This window comes from Ambystoma mexicanum, chromosome 1p (assembly GCF_040938575.1).
Source record: "Ambystoma mexicanum isolate Mex_15411 chromosome 1p, UKY_AmexF1_1, whole genome shotgun sequence".
Classification (NCBI taxonomy): Eukaryota; Metazoa; Chordata; class Amphibia; order Caudata; family Ambystomatidae; genus Ambystoma; species Ambystoma mexicanum.
The window spans coordinates 144,591,338-144,610,567 of record NC_090921.1 but is presented as its reverse complement, the minus strand read 5'-3'; the positions used below and the strand labels follow the sequence as shown (position 1 = coordinate 144,610,567).

The 19,230-nt window shown below is 45.9% G+C and overlaps 1 protein-coding gene across 1 annotated transcript in view; it reads right to left on the bottom strand.

Annotated features, from left to right (window-relative positions):
* SHBG (sex hormone binding globulin) overlaps positions 1 to 19,230 on the bottom strand; it is a 78,710-nt gene that overhangs the window by 10,799 nt on the left and 48,681 nt on the right. Inside the window, exons 6-7 of the mRNA XM_069645291.1 lie at positions 11,626 to 11,771; positions 6,944 to 7,163 (exon numbers count right to left, since the gene is read on the bottom strand). Of these exons, the coding sequence (XP_069501392.1) occupies positions 6,944 to 7,163; positions 11,626 to 11,771 (366 nt within the window). The remainder of the gene's footprint in view (positions 1 to 6,943; positions 7,164 to 11,625; positions 11,772 to 19,230) is intronic.

Genomic DNA, 19,230 nt, shown 5'->3' with positions numbered 1-19,230 from the left:
AATGGGCCACAAAGGAAGATATTCAATCACTTCTCATGGACATTTCATCAGAATTCAGAACCTGCATGTCTGAAATCGCCTCCAGAATGGACAGTCTTGACAGCAGGATGGAGGAACTGGAGCACAGGTTCAGTGAAGCGGGAGACTATTCCATGGAGCAAACAACCCAAATAACAGAGCTGTGCATGAAAGTCCAGATTTTGGGGTGAAAAAATGAAGCTATCACACTCAAGCAGCAGGATATTGAAAACAGAGCGAGAAGGAACAACGTAAGAATCAGAGGGGTTCCCGCATCAATAACAGACTAGGCCCTAGAGGACTATACATGCAACCTGTTCCAGTCCCTCCTCTGGATTGTGATGAATCCATGCTGCGACTGGACCGCACTCGCAGACTACGCAGCCGAAGAGGGGCCTCCACAGAATACCCACCAGATGAAATCCCCCGAATTCACTCCTTCTCCACGAAGCAAAATCTCATGGCTGCAAACCGCTTAGAAGGCGAGGTGACCTTTCAAGGAGCACCGATCCATATATATCAGGACCTGGAAGTGGCAACGGTACAAAGACGCAGAGCGCTGAGACCATTAAGCACCTTCCTTCCAGACCCGAAAATCAGATACCGCTTGCTCTTTCCTGCAACTCTCCAAATTCACCTATGAGGATATGACGGCGCAAACTATCAGCACACTGGAAGAAGCGCAGAGCATCCTGACAGGGGAACCCTCGACCACAGACGTGTACCTCACAGCACTATCACCCGCAGGAGGGAAAGACGGAGACCCCAAACAAAGACGCAACACCTGGGCAAAGGTAGCATAGGCCGGAAACTACCAAGCTAAGCCCCCACAACAAACCTGACCATCTCCGCCAGCCTGCCTGCCCCATGGACTCCCTGTCAAGGGGCAGCAGGGCAATTAAATATGACTCCCTATAACTAAACAAAGGAGCCCGAGCTCCTCACGGTATAACCTGACTCAGGAGAGTGCAATCACTTGCTGGCCAAAGGGTATCTAGGCCTCCTTTCGTTTGTATTTTTGATGAACAGTTCAGTAACGTTTGGTTGAAAAAGTTGACAACCTGATTGCGGCTCCTCAAAGGAAAGAATTTGGAACCAGATGGCAACAGCTGATCATTTGGACTCTTCCCCCCACCCCCCACATAGCCGGACAGAGAGACAAGAAGGTTCCCCTCCACAACAGAATTTACGCTTTGTCTCCCTCAACATACAAGGCCTGAACTCCCCAAACAAACTTAGGTCAGCACTCCAACACCTAAACGACCTGGGGAGCTCAGTGGTATTGGGGGGAATTCAACAGGGTCCTGGACCCCCTTATTGACAGGCCAACCAATCAGCAGCAAGAGAATTCAGAATTGCGCTGGCCCAACTGCAGCTATTCAGGACCCTGAGAGAGGTGGATTCATGTAGGGTGCTTCACCCGGAGACAAAAGACTTCGCCTTTTTTTCACACGTGCACTGCACTTTCTCTCGTATCGACTTGCTGTTGGTTAGCCCCCAGATTATGCAGTACACAGAAGAGGTGGACATTGGAACCAAAGTAATCTCGGACCACTCCCCAGTGATCCTCACAGCCCAGATTCACGACACAGACCTCCCCTATACCCAGATGGAATCTCTATGACCCAATGTTAAGTGACATGACACTCAGGGATGACCTAACTAAAGCCATTCAAAACTATTTCAAGGAAAACCCTTGTGAACATACATCGCTAGCCACCAGATGGGAGGCATTGAAAGCGTTCATTAGGGGGGGAATTAATAACTCATGCAGTGGCATACAAAAAACACCAAACAAACATCAAAAAGCACTTGGAGAATATAGTGGCCTCCGCAGAACTTGAACACAAAAAAAGATGGACCCACAAGGTCTCCTGAACATTAGGCATAGCCCGGAAAAAAACTGGAAGCCCATTACGCAGAGGAAACAGCACAAACCCTGATAAGAACAAAACAAGGATATTACACTAAAGGCAATAAAGCACACAGAAGACTGGTTCAGAAATTGGCAAAAACCCAAAGAAGAAACCTGATCATTAGCCTAAAAGACTCACAGGACAGATTCTAATATGCAGAAGATGCTACGTTACAGCTGGCTACGTCACATTTGACAGAGACCATGTCATCCTCTCGACGCTCGCAAGCCCAACAAGAAGGCTACATTGCAGGAGCCTCCCTTCCCAAGATAACAGTCAATGACAGAGACGCCTTGGAATTACTGATCACGGCAGAAGAGGTTGACTCAGCAATCAAAACCTTAAAACCCAGAGCCCCGGGACCCAATGGTTTCTCCCCCAAATTCTACAAAATCTTCAGGCCACTGCTCACAGGTTCATTGGCAGAGATATTTAACTCCTTCCGAGAGACAGGTACAACAACCCCCTCAGTGCAAGAATCCATAACTATTTAATTACTAAAACCCGGCAAAGACAAAAGGATTGTGTGTCATATAGACCAATTTCCCTGCTCAATATTGATGCTTATATTTATTCTAAAATCCTAGCAAATAGACCAGCACATATTCTCCCCAAAATTATTGAGGCTGACCAAACAGGCTTCATTCTGGGTAGGAGCACCGGAGACAACATCCGGAGGGCTCTTAATATAGTGGAGGTGGCGGCATCGGATCGGCACAAAAGGCTTTATTATCCCTAGATGCAACTAAAGCCTTTGATAAGGTATATTGGGCATTTATGTGGCTAGCCCATGAAGCATTCCACTTTGGCCCTTTATTTTTTCGAATGATTCTAGTGAATTACAGGGCCCCAAAAACAATCCTCAGGCTGAATAAGAAATTCACAGCCCCCCGTTCGCTCTCCTGTGGTACAGGACAGGGCAGGCTTCTCTCCCCGCTAATTGTTGCCCTCATTAAGGAAACCCTGGCCCAACAAAACCGTATTAACACCTCTATCTGAGGGTTGACAGTAAAGGACGACTAGAAAATATCACTCTACGCAGACGATGCAAAGCTCTCACTCACCAATTGTCAGACGTCTTTACCAATGGCCCTAAAAGAATTGGAATGCTTTAGGAAAGCAGCATGATTCACTGTTAATTATGCAAAGTCAGGGATCCTGTGGGTGGGACTAACTCCAGAGGAAATAAATTCTCTCCAAAGGATCTGTCCGCTGGAATGGAGTGACAAATCAATTAAATATCTAGGGGTCCACATAGTAGCAAACCCAAAAGATCTCTATATAGCCAACTTTCCCCACCTCCCTAATGACCTGAAAGCCAATCTAAAAAGATGGACAACTCAAGAGATCTCACTCATGGGGAGAATTACAGCATGCACAATGAACCTACTCTCGAGATACCTGTACCTTTTTTGCGGCCCTCCCAGTGGAAATCCCCGAAACCTCTCACTAAATTACAAAAACAAATCTCCCAGTTTATCTGGATGGGGAAGAAATCATGCATACCAAAGAGGGTGATGATAGGGAGGGATAAGGGTCCCCAACCTTCGTAACTAATATGTCGCAGCACAATTGGCGAACATGCTTACCTGGTACTCTCCTGTAAACCACCCAAACAGCTATCCATCGAACGATCAACGCTCCCCGCACCTCTTAGCACCCTACCACATATTACTCAAGTCGCATGTAGGAGCTGGAAAAAACTCTTTTCCTCCACTAAAACCACCTTGAAAACCTGGCACTGGGCAATAAAAAGGAAATGGCCCATGCAGGGATTAGGCCACCGCTCCCCAGTCTTTCACAATCCTAACTTTTCCCTGGGCCTACACTCAGCTAACTTTAGGAATTGGATAAGGTGAGGGCTTCAAAAGGTCTCACAACTCTACAAAAATGGCGCAGCCCTCCCCTTTGAAAAATGCAAAGATAGATTCCTTACACGCAAATTCACCACTGGATTTCGCATCCATCTACCAAACGAGGAGCCACATGTGAGCATAACGCCCTGGAACTGACATTACAGATGGGCCCGCAGGGAGGAGACACTTTCGAGATGGTACAAGCTCCTTCAGGAAGACATGCTATCAGTCCGTCCCAAATACATGGTCCTTTGGGGAGCCGATCTAGGACACCCCATAGAAGACCAGACATGGTTGGATATCTGGGCAAGGAATAAAACCGCCTCCAGATGTATTACCAAAAAAGAATGTGCCCTAAAATTACTATACCGATGGTACTTCCCCGCGATACGCTAACACCACTTTGAGATATCACTGAACCCCACCTGCTGGAGGAAATGTGGTGCCCTCGGCTCCTACTTTCACATGTGGTTGGACTGCCTGGTGGCACGAGCCTTCTGGGAAAGAGTATCTAAAGTAATTGAGACCGTCACCCAGGCAACCCTACCATTAAATCCAGAAGTGATACTACTAGGGACCCCCCTGCCAGAGATCTACCCCAGTACTGGTGCAACAGCAAATTTAATCTCCCAACTCTTCCTAGCAGCCAAAATCACATTCGCCCGCAGATGGAAAAGGCAGGAGGGCCCGCCGCTACAACTCTGGTGGGTTAAGATCTGGGATATACTGGTAGCAGAAAAGGTCATAGCAATTAAAGAAGGGACACTCCACCGTTTCACTGACATATGGACACCAGTCCTGGACTATGAACAGGCCCAAATACTCAGCCCAAATGCATCAACCACGGACAACAAGACTCTTCCTGAAGACAACCTTCACATCCACACCCCACCGGCTGAGGAGAGCAACATGTCTAATTACTAAATGTCAAATGCGCTAATATGTTCCATCAAACTAGCAATGTGTACACCGTAACTGTTTAAATACATTTATTTAAAAACATACAGCCAACAGATTTTGCTATAGTATAGGCATTCGAGAGATTAGCCGAGCACTTGTATGATATACCCAAGTAATCACACCAGTTTCCAGCATTATGGTCCTCCCTGGCAAATGCTTAGCTCATGCCTAAACAAACGACAACACTGTGGGATTTGCCAGAGCTTGTTTAGCTTTTTGAGTGAAACAATGGAGGGCTATCACAAGTGATCAATTTTTTAGGCCTTTTTAAACGTATTTATTTAAGAACGCTAGTGTTATTTTTAAATTTAACAAGCATGAGAGAGCTCCTCTAATGAGAAAGAACATGGTTCAAATATACTGTTCTATGAATTGCTTCCATTGAGGAGGATCTACAACCACGTTTAAGCTCACTGCACCCTTCACAGGAGAGAAAACACAATTTGCAAATCAGTCTGGTCTTACACACAAGAACAGTTCAGCAACGAAATGCTCGACAGTTCTACTCTGAACAAGAGTACCACCAGTAACCCCGGACACGTTTTTCTGCCTTTCTGGGCCTCCTCAGTGTGGTGAAGCTGAGCCTCTCTAAGGCATGTGGAACCCTTCACATCTGGATTAGTCTGGGTTACTTAGGGTGGAACCCCCCGGGCAGTCCAGCACTGAAACGCTAGGCAAATGCAGGCAGAATTTCATAACAGATTCCTATCGAATCATCCTGCCATTATGAAGGTGCAATGATCATGCGAATTCCATAGGAATCCAATGGTTTTACACCTACATGAAGATCTCATGGATGCAAAAACTGCATTGTGACTGTCCTACACCTTGGAAGGGGACATAAATGGGGCAATTATGTAAAATGGAGGCGTAAAAGCATTACTTATCACTTTTATGCCTCCATTTAATGCAGCAAGTCATAGAAAAGGTTCCCCATGATGTCTTCTTTCATCAGCTCCAATTCGGCACTAGGTCCTGTGGCGTCGTCTTTGAAAACAACCTTTTGCTTCAAGAGCCAGAGCATAAAGAAAACACAAACATTCTGGCACCAGATCTCTCTCCTTCTCAAAATCAAGTCCCTCATCTTGCTACAGAATTCAGAAACTGTCCAAGACCTTGTCCTTTCCTACATGAGTGAGGCACACGAGGCCCGAGTATGAGCTGTCCATCAAGCTGTCTGATCACAGGATGGAAGAAATACAACTACATCACCCCAACCCTGAAAGTTTCCAAGTCCACATCACCTTCAAAATGACCTGCATCACATACGAGACAACGCTCCATTCTACCAGTCCTCTCCAGCACCACCCCAACGTCATATTCGAATTAGAGTGATGCGAAGATGAAATAACAGAAAACAAGGGCCTCTCCAGCTATGCACCCGAATATCACAACCTTCCCCTTACATCTGCCCTTGTTTGTAATTCAAAATGTTATGTCATCATGTTTGTAGGTGCCGCTTCTTGCAATTATGATAGATTTGGGATAATGCGTGGCAAGTGCTTCAACTATCTTCATTTTGTGGTCAGACAAATCAATATACCGACGCTCATCACATTGGCCCATTCTCTTCTGCACTTCCGGGCAGAACTGAAGACCCTGCTAGTCATGGAAAACCACTGCACCTGTTGACCCCCTGATGGCACCTCTTCCCACTGTCCTCCAGGGCCCTCCACTTGCGCTCTCTGTTCTTTCCCCTCTTTGTTCTCCCACTTCTTCTGTACAGTTCTCGGTTGCTTACTAGGGTGGTTCAATCTATCCCAAACATATCTGCATACAGATATGGGGTGACAGAAGGAACCCACGCTAGAGTGGGAGAGCCAAGGGGGAGACAGAGATTAATCCAGTGTCAGTGAGAGCAATCAGGTGGCAGGAAGTGGGTACCAGAGGTGGCAATGAGTAGCTGGAGAAGACCGCTACGAGCAATTAGGGCTTTCCTGTTGGAAATCTGGGGGCTGGGGGGTCAATGGGGACCAATTAGATGAATCTGGGCATGTGCAACTAATCAGGGTGATGGTGAGATCAACCAAGACAGGGCAGTAAATAAGCAATGGCGGATGAGTGCGACACACCTCTCCCTTCTGTCCTTCTAATAATGCCAGAGCCCGACAGTGCAGGAACTTCTACCTTTCAGAGTGGACTACATAGGACATATGAATGTGGTAGCCATCGTTTGGGTAGGCATAAACTTACTTGGCATGCCCCCAATAAAGAGCTTCCCGTGCTGGTCCTGCCAGACCGCCCTGAGTGCCTGGTAGTCTTGGACCGCCATCGGCTGCACCACCTTCTTCTCATCTATTTGCCAGGACAGGAGAGTCTTGGAGATATGGAGGACCAGGCGTGAGGCAAGGCACAACCTGTGGGGGAAGGGCAGACGCAAGACCGTGGCACTGCCCACCTCCAGGATGAAGATCTGAAAAAGAGAGGAGCATTTTAGTGAGTGAAGATTTCTCCTCTATCCTCATTTTTCCTCCCAGCACAAGACTTCTCCAACCCACCTTAGGCTGTCTCTTTTAGGGCATTGCTTCATGGTCATTCATATCCCACCCATCATTTTCTCACTTTACAGTCATTCAGTCTTGTGGACACCTCTAAAAAGGAACTCTAGTACTCTCAGGATCTATGTGATTATTGCGACAGCTGAAAATGCCGACCCCCCGCAGCTCCCCCCCATAATAATATTATACTCTAAACCCCCCCACATATATATGTGGTGTAAGGGGGGTTTAAAGGAAAAAACAAAGTCAGCATTTTCGGCCGTCGCAATTCCCAGGTCGACATTTCTGTACGATTCCATACTCTCACAAACAAAGCTCTCACATTACAGGTCCTGTTCCATGAATCCTTTTCTGGAAACTCCCCATCTAGTTGCCTAAGGTGGGGCCCAGACTCAAAACTCTTTACTGTGCACCATATGTGAATGGCCCTTTGGCAGACCATAGTCTGAACAAACATACAAATAAAACAGCATTCCATTGAATGTAAATAGTATTTAGAATTAAGGTGAATGCTCAATTACTAGCAGGGATATCTAGTATAAAGACATTACTAACCTTACAACGTCCAGTATTCTGGGTCAGAGAGGATGGCAATGTAACTGAAGATGACAGCTGGACAACATTTTTAATGAGACTCAGCCGTATTCTGTAGGTTGCATTGCGAAAGGGGGAAATAGCTATTTTACATTTGTCTCAATCCCAAGGGCAACTGACTACAGTTGTAGGATCTGCTATATTGTAAATGCTATACATGTGCATACTGGATAACATGCAGTCACATGCACATTTATCAGATATGTCCAAGATACAATCAATGCATGCATGTCCACTTGCTTGTGACACCAAGTTAATGGTGTGATAATGTTTTATACTGCGTATAGTGGTGCACTGATGAACAGCGCAACTGATCTTAAATAAGCCTCAATCAAGCATCTTTCAGTGTTCGGAACTGATAATTCACTCTTCTTATAAGATGCCATATGCGTTTCATTCAAAATTCTGGCATATTTGTTTTTCAAAATAAATGTAGATATTTTTTCTGAATCACTTTTAATAGTTTTTCTAGAAGCGGATTCGTAGGAGTTAAAAATTGTATAGGTAAAAAGGTCTTGTGTTAGCTCCCCAGACGTCGAAAAAGGCAAGTTATTACCCTAAAAATGTTGTTATGATCTCAACCGCTTATATGGTCACTTTGCCACTCCGGATCGGTCCATTCCAGCCCTTCTGCAAGGGGCCAATCCTTCATCTTCATTCTTTTTCATGTCAGCTCCTGGGGTGCCCAGTTTGCAGAACGTTAGGGGTGTCTCAGGTAGGAAGGTGGAACCTGGCCGAAGGTCCTGTCCCAGCTACATTGCACTTCCCCCCCCTCGCCTATCGGCCTCAAAGAGAAAGTACTTCAGTAATTATCGCCATTGTTTGACTTCTCCATTGTGTTGCAGAAGCCCGTCTGAAGCTCCGATATCCTACACCACGCCTGGATGAGGTATATCCTGTTCCCCTGAAAAGAGGTGGCAGCTTCCTAGCAGACAACAAAGGCTTCCTGGGAAAGCCACCATGCGGTGTGGGTGGAAGTCCAAGGGACAGATGCAATAGGCGAATGGCCCTGAAGCTGCAGTTCACACTAGGAATTCAGGGGATATTCCAACCAGATATGGCTTATGTTTAACCAAATAACTGCCACCAGGAAAGACGAAGATGCAGTTAAAGGTATTTGGAAACATGGGGGCCAGCACTCTTAAAGACCCCCAGTGGGTGTTGAAATTAATTTTGATTCCAGCAGAATGTTTTGGGTAGGCGCATGTTACTCTGTAGCTGCCATGTGGCCAATTCAAATTGCAGCTGCTGGTGTGTCAATAGACTGGGCGCAGCAGAGTATATAACCTGTGTGTACTATACTTTTCAGCATGGAGCATGTTCAAAGTGGGACCTATTTAGCAGAGCCCACATTCCTTTCTAAGAGAGAAAACCACCATCATTATGCATAGCACAAGATAGCACAAGTCAAAAAAGCTCAGGATTGCACACACGTGCAGACGGCATTCCGGCACAACTGTGCCCTCCCCCTGACAAGGCTTGGCCTGCTAAGACTATTGCCTTCTAGTGTGGCTGAGTAAGTGCCTTGTGGGATAGGCAGGAGTGCCAGAAGAGGACCAGACATTGTTCATTTCAAAATTATTGGGTGTGCATCCTCATGACGATATTCAGGGACAGGCAACCCAGAACCACCCAAAAAATAAATGCATTCATGAGATGTTTCACATGTTTGGTTGTCCAGGAGCAGTGGACACCAGTACATGGGGATATGTATATATTATTGGAAATATGAAGACCGATTTCTAGAAGTGTGTTTCCTATACCATTGATGAAGTACAGGTCTCCCAGATCTAACCTATAGTGAGGATGAAGCTCCATATTCAGGGAGATGTGCTGGTAGGACACGCTTCCCCTGGTATCATCAGAGAATGTGATCTCTTTTCTTGGAGAAAGCCCGACAGCTTTTTACTCTGTGGGATGCTGACTATGACCCTCCAAGTCTGAGGGGTGCAGGCTCCGTATCTCTCCATCCTGAGTGACTCTGAAACTCTCCTAGTCTTACGAGCACTGATCTGGAGACCTCCATAGTCTAATCCTGTCAGTTTCTGAGGCCTTCTGACTTAGAGACTGTCAGACACTGCAACCTCAAGTCTAAAGGGTTCTGACCATGAAACCCTGCTTGTCTAGGAAGCTTTGAGACCCTGAGGCGTTCTGACACTGATAATATTCTCCTCTGAGGAGCTCTGTCACTGCTAATCTTCAGACCTGAGGGGCACTGACACCGACACCTTTCTAGCCTGAAGGTGTTGATGGACCCTCTTCTTCAAGGGCCTCTGACTCCGATGCAAACCTAGTCAGGTCGCCAATGACTCCCATGCTCTGCTAGTATGAGGGGCTATGATTTTGATCCCTTTCATGTCTGGGGGCTCCACCTTGAAGCACCCCTCTAATGAGAGTGCTCTGGTTCAACAACATTCCTTGCATGAGAGATTCTGATTGCGACCTTTCTTGCATAAGTGGCTTTGATGAGAAGATTTTCCATGGCTGACAGACCCAGATCGCTTCCCAGACTGAGAGGATTTGGCTCTAAGTACCTCCTAGTTTGAGAGATCACAGAGCATGGGTTTGCAGGCATTTGTAACCTTAAGGACACTGACTTAACACTATCCTACTCTGAAGGGCCTCCAACTCAAAGGCCCTCCTACTAGGAGACTTCTCAGAGTATCCCTTTGTATCAGGGGGTTCAGACGCTGAGATCATCAGTCCTTGGAGCTCTCGTACACTAAGCCTTGGTTGTCCCACACACTAGACAGTGTTGACTTTGTAACCTAGCCTTGGCTGCTCTCAAATAAACAGCTGTTGTGATCTCTTCCATGCAGGTCACTGATATTATTTACTTATGAAATCTAGTTATCATTCTTCTTTTCGTGTACTCTGTCTTCTCTCTTACCGTGATTCCATTTCAGCTTCAATTGCATCCCTTGCATGGTTGTCTTTCAGTCCCAACTTAAATTTCATTTCTTTGTTTAGTTTTTAAATCTCTCTATGGGTTTGCCCCAAACTATCTTGCTGTTCTACTCTCCTTCTTGCTCTCTTTGTTCTTCTTGTATTTTTAAGTTGGCTGTTCCCCGTCCGCACTGTGCCTAATCTCGTTTTCGCTCTTTTGAGCTTCTTGCTCCTCTCCATTGGAATCTTCTGCCGCTATCCCTTCGATCTATCACTGTCTATTCCCTTTTCCGTGTTTCTTTGAAGAATCATCTACTTCACTGCTCATGATTGTTTGCTCTCTGACTTGATATTTGAGTTATTTCATTTCAACAATTTTGTACCGTTATTTTTATACTATGGATAAAAGCGCTTTATAAAAATTAATAAAATACAAATACAATTGTCACACACCCTGCATTCTCTCTCACACCACACGTTGAATATCATGCAGAGTAGACTCTGCCTTGGAGATCCCTTACACAGTGCTCCCCAGTGCCCTTGCCCACTAGCCCCTATGGGGATTATCGAGCAAGCTCTGAGGTACACACACACACACTGGTCTCATACACCAGGAGCTTGCATACACTATGCCATACTGCTTTCACACCCTGTCCCAGGGTGTCGTCTTGCACAGTTGCCTTGTCCTCTCGCAAGCAGGACTCTTTTGCTTTTCTCTATAGGGCCCTTTTTCATAGGTCTCGCATGCGCTCATTAACTGGGCCCGCTTGCCTGATGCTCTTGCAACAGTTCCTTTTCCTCTCACACGCATTACCCTTCGGCTCTCAATCACAGGGCCTTCGCACCTGCTTACATACTGGGCCCTGTTCCTTTCTTATATTGTTGTCCATCTCTCACCTGTGCCTTCATTCTCAGGGTTAGAAGAGGCCTCCCATCCGTGGCCGAAACAGCGAACAGGAAACCCGTTCGCTTGGTCGGTCGAATGCTCATCTCTAGGCTCAGGGCCCAGTTCTCAGGCTTGGGATCATATTTATGCACAAAATCTAGGAGAGGGACATAGAGCTCAAGGACAACAGAGGGGGGAGGGGGGCAAAGGGTGCAAAATACAACAAATGAGCAGAGAAGTCAATAGAGCAAAGAGGAGAGACAGTAAAAGAGTAAAGGATGAGGGAAGGTGGGAGAGAGTAAAGATGGAGTATAGAGGAAAATAAAGTAGGACAGTAGTAAAGCGACAGCAGAATGGGAGAAGGAGACGGCAAAAAGGAGGATGGATAGAAAGAAGCAAGTGAAAGTCAATATAGAAGTAAAAGATCAGAGAACAAGACAGAAGGGAACAACATGGAGAGAAGAAGACAGTAAAGTATAGGAGGAGACAGAAGCAAGAAAAGAAGAGGTGAGAAGAAGTCAAAGTAAAGTATAAGAGAAGGAGTCCAGCGCAAAAATATGAAAGAAAACAATCGTAGTGCAAAGGAGGAGAGGAAAAGGTAAAGGGGGAAGAGGAATTAGGAAAGAGCAAAGCAGGAGAAAAGGAGACAGCAAGGGGGAAGAGGATTCAAAAGAGAGCAAAGAATAAGCGAAGGTAAAGGGAGGAGAATATTCTGGAGAGACCAAAGGAGGTAGCAAGAGTCCAATGAATGTGAACAGGGGAGTTGAAAATGAATGAAAGTGGAGCCAGGAGAAAATGAATGGGGATAAAGGAGAAACGATTTAAAGGCAGAAGAGTCAATAGAGGGGAGAGAAGGAGAGATAGTAAAGGAAAGAGTGAAAGATAATGGTAAGAGCAAAGGAGGCGATAAGGAGAAAGAGGGTAGGAGTTAGGATAGAGAAAAGAGGGGAACTACACATGAGTAAGGAGGAAAGAAAGAGACATAATAAAGGAAATAAAAAGAAGAAGAGTTGGTAAATGAGGGACACGAAGACACTGTAAACTATCAGAGAATATAGGATAGTAAAGGAGAAGTGACCAAGTAAGTGTAACGGGACAGAATCCAAGGACGGAAGGAGAGTATGAGAAAGGGTGAGAAGTCTGGAGAGCAAAAAGAAGAGACAAATAAATAAGAATTGGGAGAGGCATCAGGAAAGAGAAAAGTAGAAAGAAAGAATCAGTAATAAGGTAGAAGAGTGAAAAAACAAAGGGGGAAAGACCATAGTAACTAAAGGTAGACAAATCAGGGGAGAGTATGGGAAGAAAGGGGAACATAAAGCAGAGACGACAATGAGAGCAAAGAAGCTGCAGGACATTAAAAGAAGAGAGGAGATGATGAGTGAGTAAAGGAAGCGAGAAGACAGGAAAGAACAAAAGAGAAGTAAAGGAGAACATGAAGAGAGAGAGCAGCCAAGGGTGAGAAAAGGGGAGAAATGGAGACCACGTTTAAAGACAGAAGAATCATGATAGAGTATCAAGAGAAAAGGTGACAGACTAAAGGAGGAGAGAAGCGTGACCGCAAATGACGGGAAAAGAAGAGAAGAACAGGAGAGTAAAGGACTAGAGAAGACAGGAAAAAACTGAGAAGAAAAGGAAAAATTAAGAGGGAGAGCAGTCAGAATACAGCAAACGAGAGGACAAATTAGAGGGAAGGGGAGACTAAGGTGTGGTGCAAACATCTTTGAGTTGAGTCCAACAGCATCATGAGCAGCCTGTTGCCAGTTTACAGTGAGATCGGAGTTCTGGACACAGGCAAGGGATCTGTGGCTCTCCCCATGGGTGGAGTTGTACTACACAGTGCTGCAGCAACTGGCGCCTCCAACTGTGGTTGGGTTCTGGCCTTCGACTTTGTTGTCTTTCTTGCAGGTTAATGGTTCATAGTTTCTGATCCATCATTGTGGATATGCCGATTATTCCTCTTGTGCAATTTGGGAGCAGTACAGTACAGCCACAAAATGTCCTCAGATTTAAACCAAACATTTTCCTGAGAGGTGCAAAACATAAGTTGAGTTTTGCCAACAAACTAGCGCATCTAAATATCAGGTCTTTAAAAGATCCCATTTCCATCAGGCAATGACGACAGATATCATCTTCATAATGATCTCTCTTCCACAGAAAACAATTTTCTTTGTTTGGGAACAGATTTAACCGAAAACGCAACAGAGGGGTACCAAACTTTCTAGATGGAAATTTACACAGGTATGAGGCACAAGTGCCTACCCTCTTATAAACCATGCGTAGATCAGGAACTCTTATAGTTTAGGATACCCTAGCAAGTGAGGCACCAATCTGACTGCCAGAGCTGCTTTTTAAATGCTACAGATTTAGCATGACCTTCTCATAATTTAAACCATAAATAGCAAATAACGATTTACAGTTTGTGGGGTGCAAGCCCATCGTTCTGCGAGCCGCCATCTTGAAGTTAGCAAATAAAGAATCTGGAGGAGCAGTATCCAATTGTTTACAGAGCAGAATTATTTTCCATAGAATTCAGGCATTTAATAAGACTAGCCCTAAATCAAACCTAACTGCTGCCATAGGTATGGCAATTGATATGGAAAGGGCCGTTTTCGAAAATGAACCTTGCAGAGCAGTGAAATTGTGATCTGCCAATAAGTGGTGAATCTTGAGGTCATAGATAAAGGGTGCTGTGACCTTAGCCTTGTAAAACTTTCCAGTAGGAAGCCGAGAGAATTTCCCGAACCTGAGGTTAAAGTGTTTCATTTGTATGGCTGAGGTAATACCCTTCTCTTTTCTATGATTTAAAAGACATGCCTTACTCAGTTGGGCAGAAATGTGAAAGCCGAAATACCTAAATTCATTAACTATCTCAAATTTGCACCCACTTATCCACCACAGACGACGTTTCTTATGACCTTTTTCGCAAATATTTTGGTTTGGTTAGTGTTTATCAGTACGTCATTGTTATCATTAAAAATCTTGAACGCTGTTAACAACCTTTTTAACCCAATATATGTTCGATCCATCAGGATGGCGTCATCCGCGTAAGAGATCCAAGGGACACCAGTCCCATATTTTCTAGAGGTGGTAAACGACGCATCATTCATTATTTTCCTAGGTCAAAACAAAAAGAGGGCTATGATGCACCGTTGACGTAGTCCATGGAAAGTAGGGATTTCACGTGCATAATCACCATTTAGATTCAACTGAGCTTTAATGGTAGTCTCCTGCGTGAAGATGGGTTCATTTTCTTTGTAAACCATTAGGAAGATCCCATCGACTTAGTTTGGTACATAAGGTAGCTCGATTTACTTGATCAAAAGAGAGATCCATTGTTGCTGAAAAGATGTTTGATTGACCAGATGCAAAAGCTTGCATGCGAGAACACAATGACATATCCAGCACACGTGGCTCTGCCTCCTGCCCTAAAACCCACTTGATTCAGGATAAGGATGTTGTTATGGTCTGCCCAAGTGGTTAGTTCGGTTATGAGAATTGAGGCAAAAATGTTTGATGCAGAGCGATTGGTCGGTAGTCTGATGAGCACGTTTTATCTGGGTCGAGGGTCGTGGGTTGCTTGTGTTCAGGGAAGAGGTAGGGTCTATCCTTTCGGGAAGTCACCTCGAACCCTGATACTTCAGGGAAAGGAGGGGGCTTACCCTAAGGAACAATCCTGCAAAGAGGGAAAACCCCAAAAGGGAAAAAACCCACAGGAATCACAACAGTCATGTGAGGTACGACTTCAGCAAGTGAGGCAGCAGACACAGCTATACTGCAGCAGAGGCAGCGGGGGCAACACTTCAGCAGGTGAGACAGCGTACAAAACAAGCAGCAGAGAACAAGGAGAGACAAGGTAGCAGAGCCCAAGAATGCAGTAAGTAGGAACCAGCGTGCAGAGTGCAAGTGCAGAGTGCAGGGAAGGAAGGAGGCAGGAACCAGGAGTAGCAAGAGGGGAATAAGGACAGAAACTAGCATCAAGGCCACAAAAAGGGCAAATTTGCGACTCATTGGATAACAGGTCTGGCGACTCTTATTCCGGCAAAAATAAAATAATTATTGCTCAGGGACCAGTTTCTCTTTACTGTCTTTTTGATGTTTAGTTTTCTTTAGCAATTGGGACGACCCCTTGGGCTTGGTTTTCTTATTTTCTTACATCGCATACTGGTCCCAAGGTGATCGTTCGTGTCGAGTTTATGTGGGGCAATGATTTGCCTCGGAGACGGTTCTTCTCTTATATTGGAGTTGCAGTTTTCTTCCAGTATAGCCAGTCTATTTTTAATATCTTCATTAGGCTCAACATATATTATCGAACCTAATCTTGCACATTCCCCTAAAAATCACAGAGATGGGGGGGGGGGGTGTCATTATATAAACTGACACAAGGGATCATGAAGAGGGCACATGGTAATTGACAAAGTGTGACCTAACCACAATGGGAGTAAATGGTGGTAGCTCAGACACTTGCTTTTGTGACTGAGTAGGAAGTGTAGGATTTTTAATAGCTGTAGCCTGGTTACAACAGTCTTTCATTTCCTCTTATTGTGAGGTAACCAGAGATAGCGCATTTCTAATTTCAACCAACTTGAAAGGAATTCTGCTCGCATCCGCTCGTAATACAGCAACTAAAACTACGTTATTCTGCACTTCTATCAGTTTGACCGAGTTATCTTTTGCTTCTTCTCTGAGGAGTACAAAAAGGTTCACAGGTGATTTGAAGAGCAAACTTAATGCAGCAAGTGTGGAAGGATTCATTTGTTCCGATAATGGGTGCTGTGAAAGTTCCGTTGGGCAGGACGTCGCAGAGGAGTCCTCTTTGCGTTCCTTTCTTCTACGTTCAATGTATTGAATAGATCAGGAGTTGCGGTCAGAGACCCCTGTAAAGGGGAGGGAGATGTCTCTCTCTGAACCGCATTGCTCCGAACCGTGGGCGTGTGTGGGGCAAGGTTTGTCCGGTTTAGTGACGCACCTATTTCAGAATTGCGTCTTGAGTCGAGCAGAATGGGAGAGCCCTGCGCAATGTCCCACGTGGAAGTGAGCATTCAGTCCACTGCTTGGGGGACAGCCAAAGAGAAGACGGCCAAAATAACTCTCATCTCGGGGAGGAACATAACAAAAGCGTGGTCGGCCGTGGTGGCCCGTGACAGGGGCACCCGTTCGAAAGGTTTACATAGAAGTTTCACTTCGCTAGCCGGCAGAACGTCCCCCGTTATCACTAAGAGCCCCACCCTGGTCTCCCTTAATCCTTAGGTTATACATGGGTTCCCACAGGGCCGGTCTTTGCATCAGGCAGCCCAGGCGGCTGCCTGACATCAGTCAGCCTCTAGGGGACGCTGCACCAGCACAGTGCCAGTGCTTGAATACACTTGTAACACGTTTGTTTCCTAACATTATAAAAATGAATGTGCCTGTTCATTTTTATAATGTTAGGAAACAAACGTGTTACACGTGTATTCTACCACTGGCACTGCTGCAGGCTGTGGCCTCAGCCAGGGCAGTTTCTAGTCCATTTGGTGCCCAGTGCAAAACACTAGGAATGCGCCCCCCTGTACCTCATCCCATATGCCACTCCCAATGCACCCCATGTTCCACTCCCGCCACACCTCGCGCACCACTCCCACTGCACCCTGCGCGCTATTCCCAAACTACACCGTTAAGGAACTCCTACCCAAAGTCAAACAGTCTGTCACACAAGGAATGAATTGCCATTTGCAACGGTGGGCCACTTTTTCACCGGTCCCCAAGACAATTTTATGCCCCAGTCCCATTTAGGCTGCAGATAATGAGGACTGGGCACACCAAGAGACCATGAATATGGCATAGGATACAGTATATACAACCAACAAAGAACACAAGATGCTGAAGGGGGTTTGGAGGAAACCTAAGCCAAAAGGGCAATGACAAGGAGACACATGAACCCAATAAACAATCACTTTAACATTCTTTGAATGGGAATCAAGGGTTATGCTTTGATACAGTAAAGTCTTGACTGTTGTAAAGATACATGGACCAGAATTATTTTTTTATTCATGCAATGTTTGTCGGGTACTTGCATATTTATTTATTTATGCAATGTGTGTCGGACTCAGGTATCCGACAAACATTGCATAAATAAATAAATTATCTGTCTCCATGTAACCGACAAACATTGCATAAATAAATAAACTGGTTCGTGGCTTAAAGAATATTTACTCAGCAACACTGGTCAAAACTATTATCTGCATAGTGAAGTAACTCATCACCATTACCATGGAAGTGGTTTAAAGTGTAAGTGATATATAGTTTGGAAAAGAAGTGGCACGAAAGAAATAGCGCTGCTTTAAACTATTATTTTGGACATTTTCTGAGCTTGCAGGGATGCACCATGGGCCCAAACAGGTTTCAGTTTGTACCGTGTCGGGGTCCACGGTGCGTCCCTGCAAGGCACGCCCACTCCCCACAGCCCACCGCACCTTCCCTCCCATCCAATGCCAGCACAAAATCATTTAGTGACTAATGGGTCACCATTAGCAGTTTCCTGCCGGCATTGTGATGGTTTTAGCTGCAGGGGGACCTAAAGTGTTTTTATTGGTGTGCTTATGCCCCCCCCTCCCAAGTGGCACGAAAGTGGTCAGAGGGAGCCTCTGACCTCTGTAATGTCACTTAGTACTTTTGTACTACGTGACATTACAGTCGGAAGGGGCAGCGCCAGCACCTGACCTGCAGAACTTTCCCCACGTCAATGCACCGCCCCACAAACTGGGTAATTTATCCCCTCCAGAGGCTCCAGGGACAGTGGCAATTGCACCCCCGGGGCTATTGCGCCCCGGGAAGTTGCCCACCTCGCCCGGGCCAAGAAACGGGCCTGGAGTTGCCCCTCAGTCAGTGCAGGGAAATTGGCAAATACATTAGCAACATTTGTTGCTTTATTACCTTCCCCCAGACCCGGGGGGCGCCGGCGCCGCTGGCGCCAGCCAGGCCCATGGGCGCACATGCAGTGTGCCCTCCTCCAGGCTATGGACGCTCACTGACACTGAAGTGTGGATCGATTGGGGCTGCCTGGTGTTGTCGGCCCCTGCCATTACAGAAAAGAGGAACGATTGGGTCACTAAATCCTGAAGTTGTTCCCATCACAAGCACACACTGCCAAGCAGCAGCAGAATCAGCAAATACAAACGGTTGCCGCATCCTGTCCTCGCTGATTGGGCCTTGTTTCAGGAAATCCGGCTGTAACTACAGCCTGCCGAGGCAAGCACACTTCTTTCCTCCTGCTCCCGTCCTCGCAGGTGAGGCCTATTGCTGCATAGGTGTTTTATTTATTTTAAAATGGTATTGCAGAGATGACTGGGCCAACCAAGAACGGCCTCTGGAGGCCACAATGCTAGACACTTTTGTCAAGGCTCAAGTAGTCATGAAAAAGGAAGCGAGCACTGTTGCTGGACTCTCCTCAGGAGATCAAAAGTCCGGTTTTCGGAAGACCTGGGCAGAGTGTCACTGTCAGTAGATCTTAGACAGTTGCAAGTTCCAGCGGGGTTGGATTGATCCATCCGTCGGACATTCGGCCCGTGGCCAGGCCAAAATCACTTTGAGGGCGAGGCCCTGGGTGCCAGTACCATGCATGAGCCAGTTTGGAGGTTACT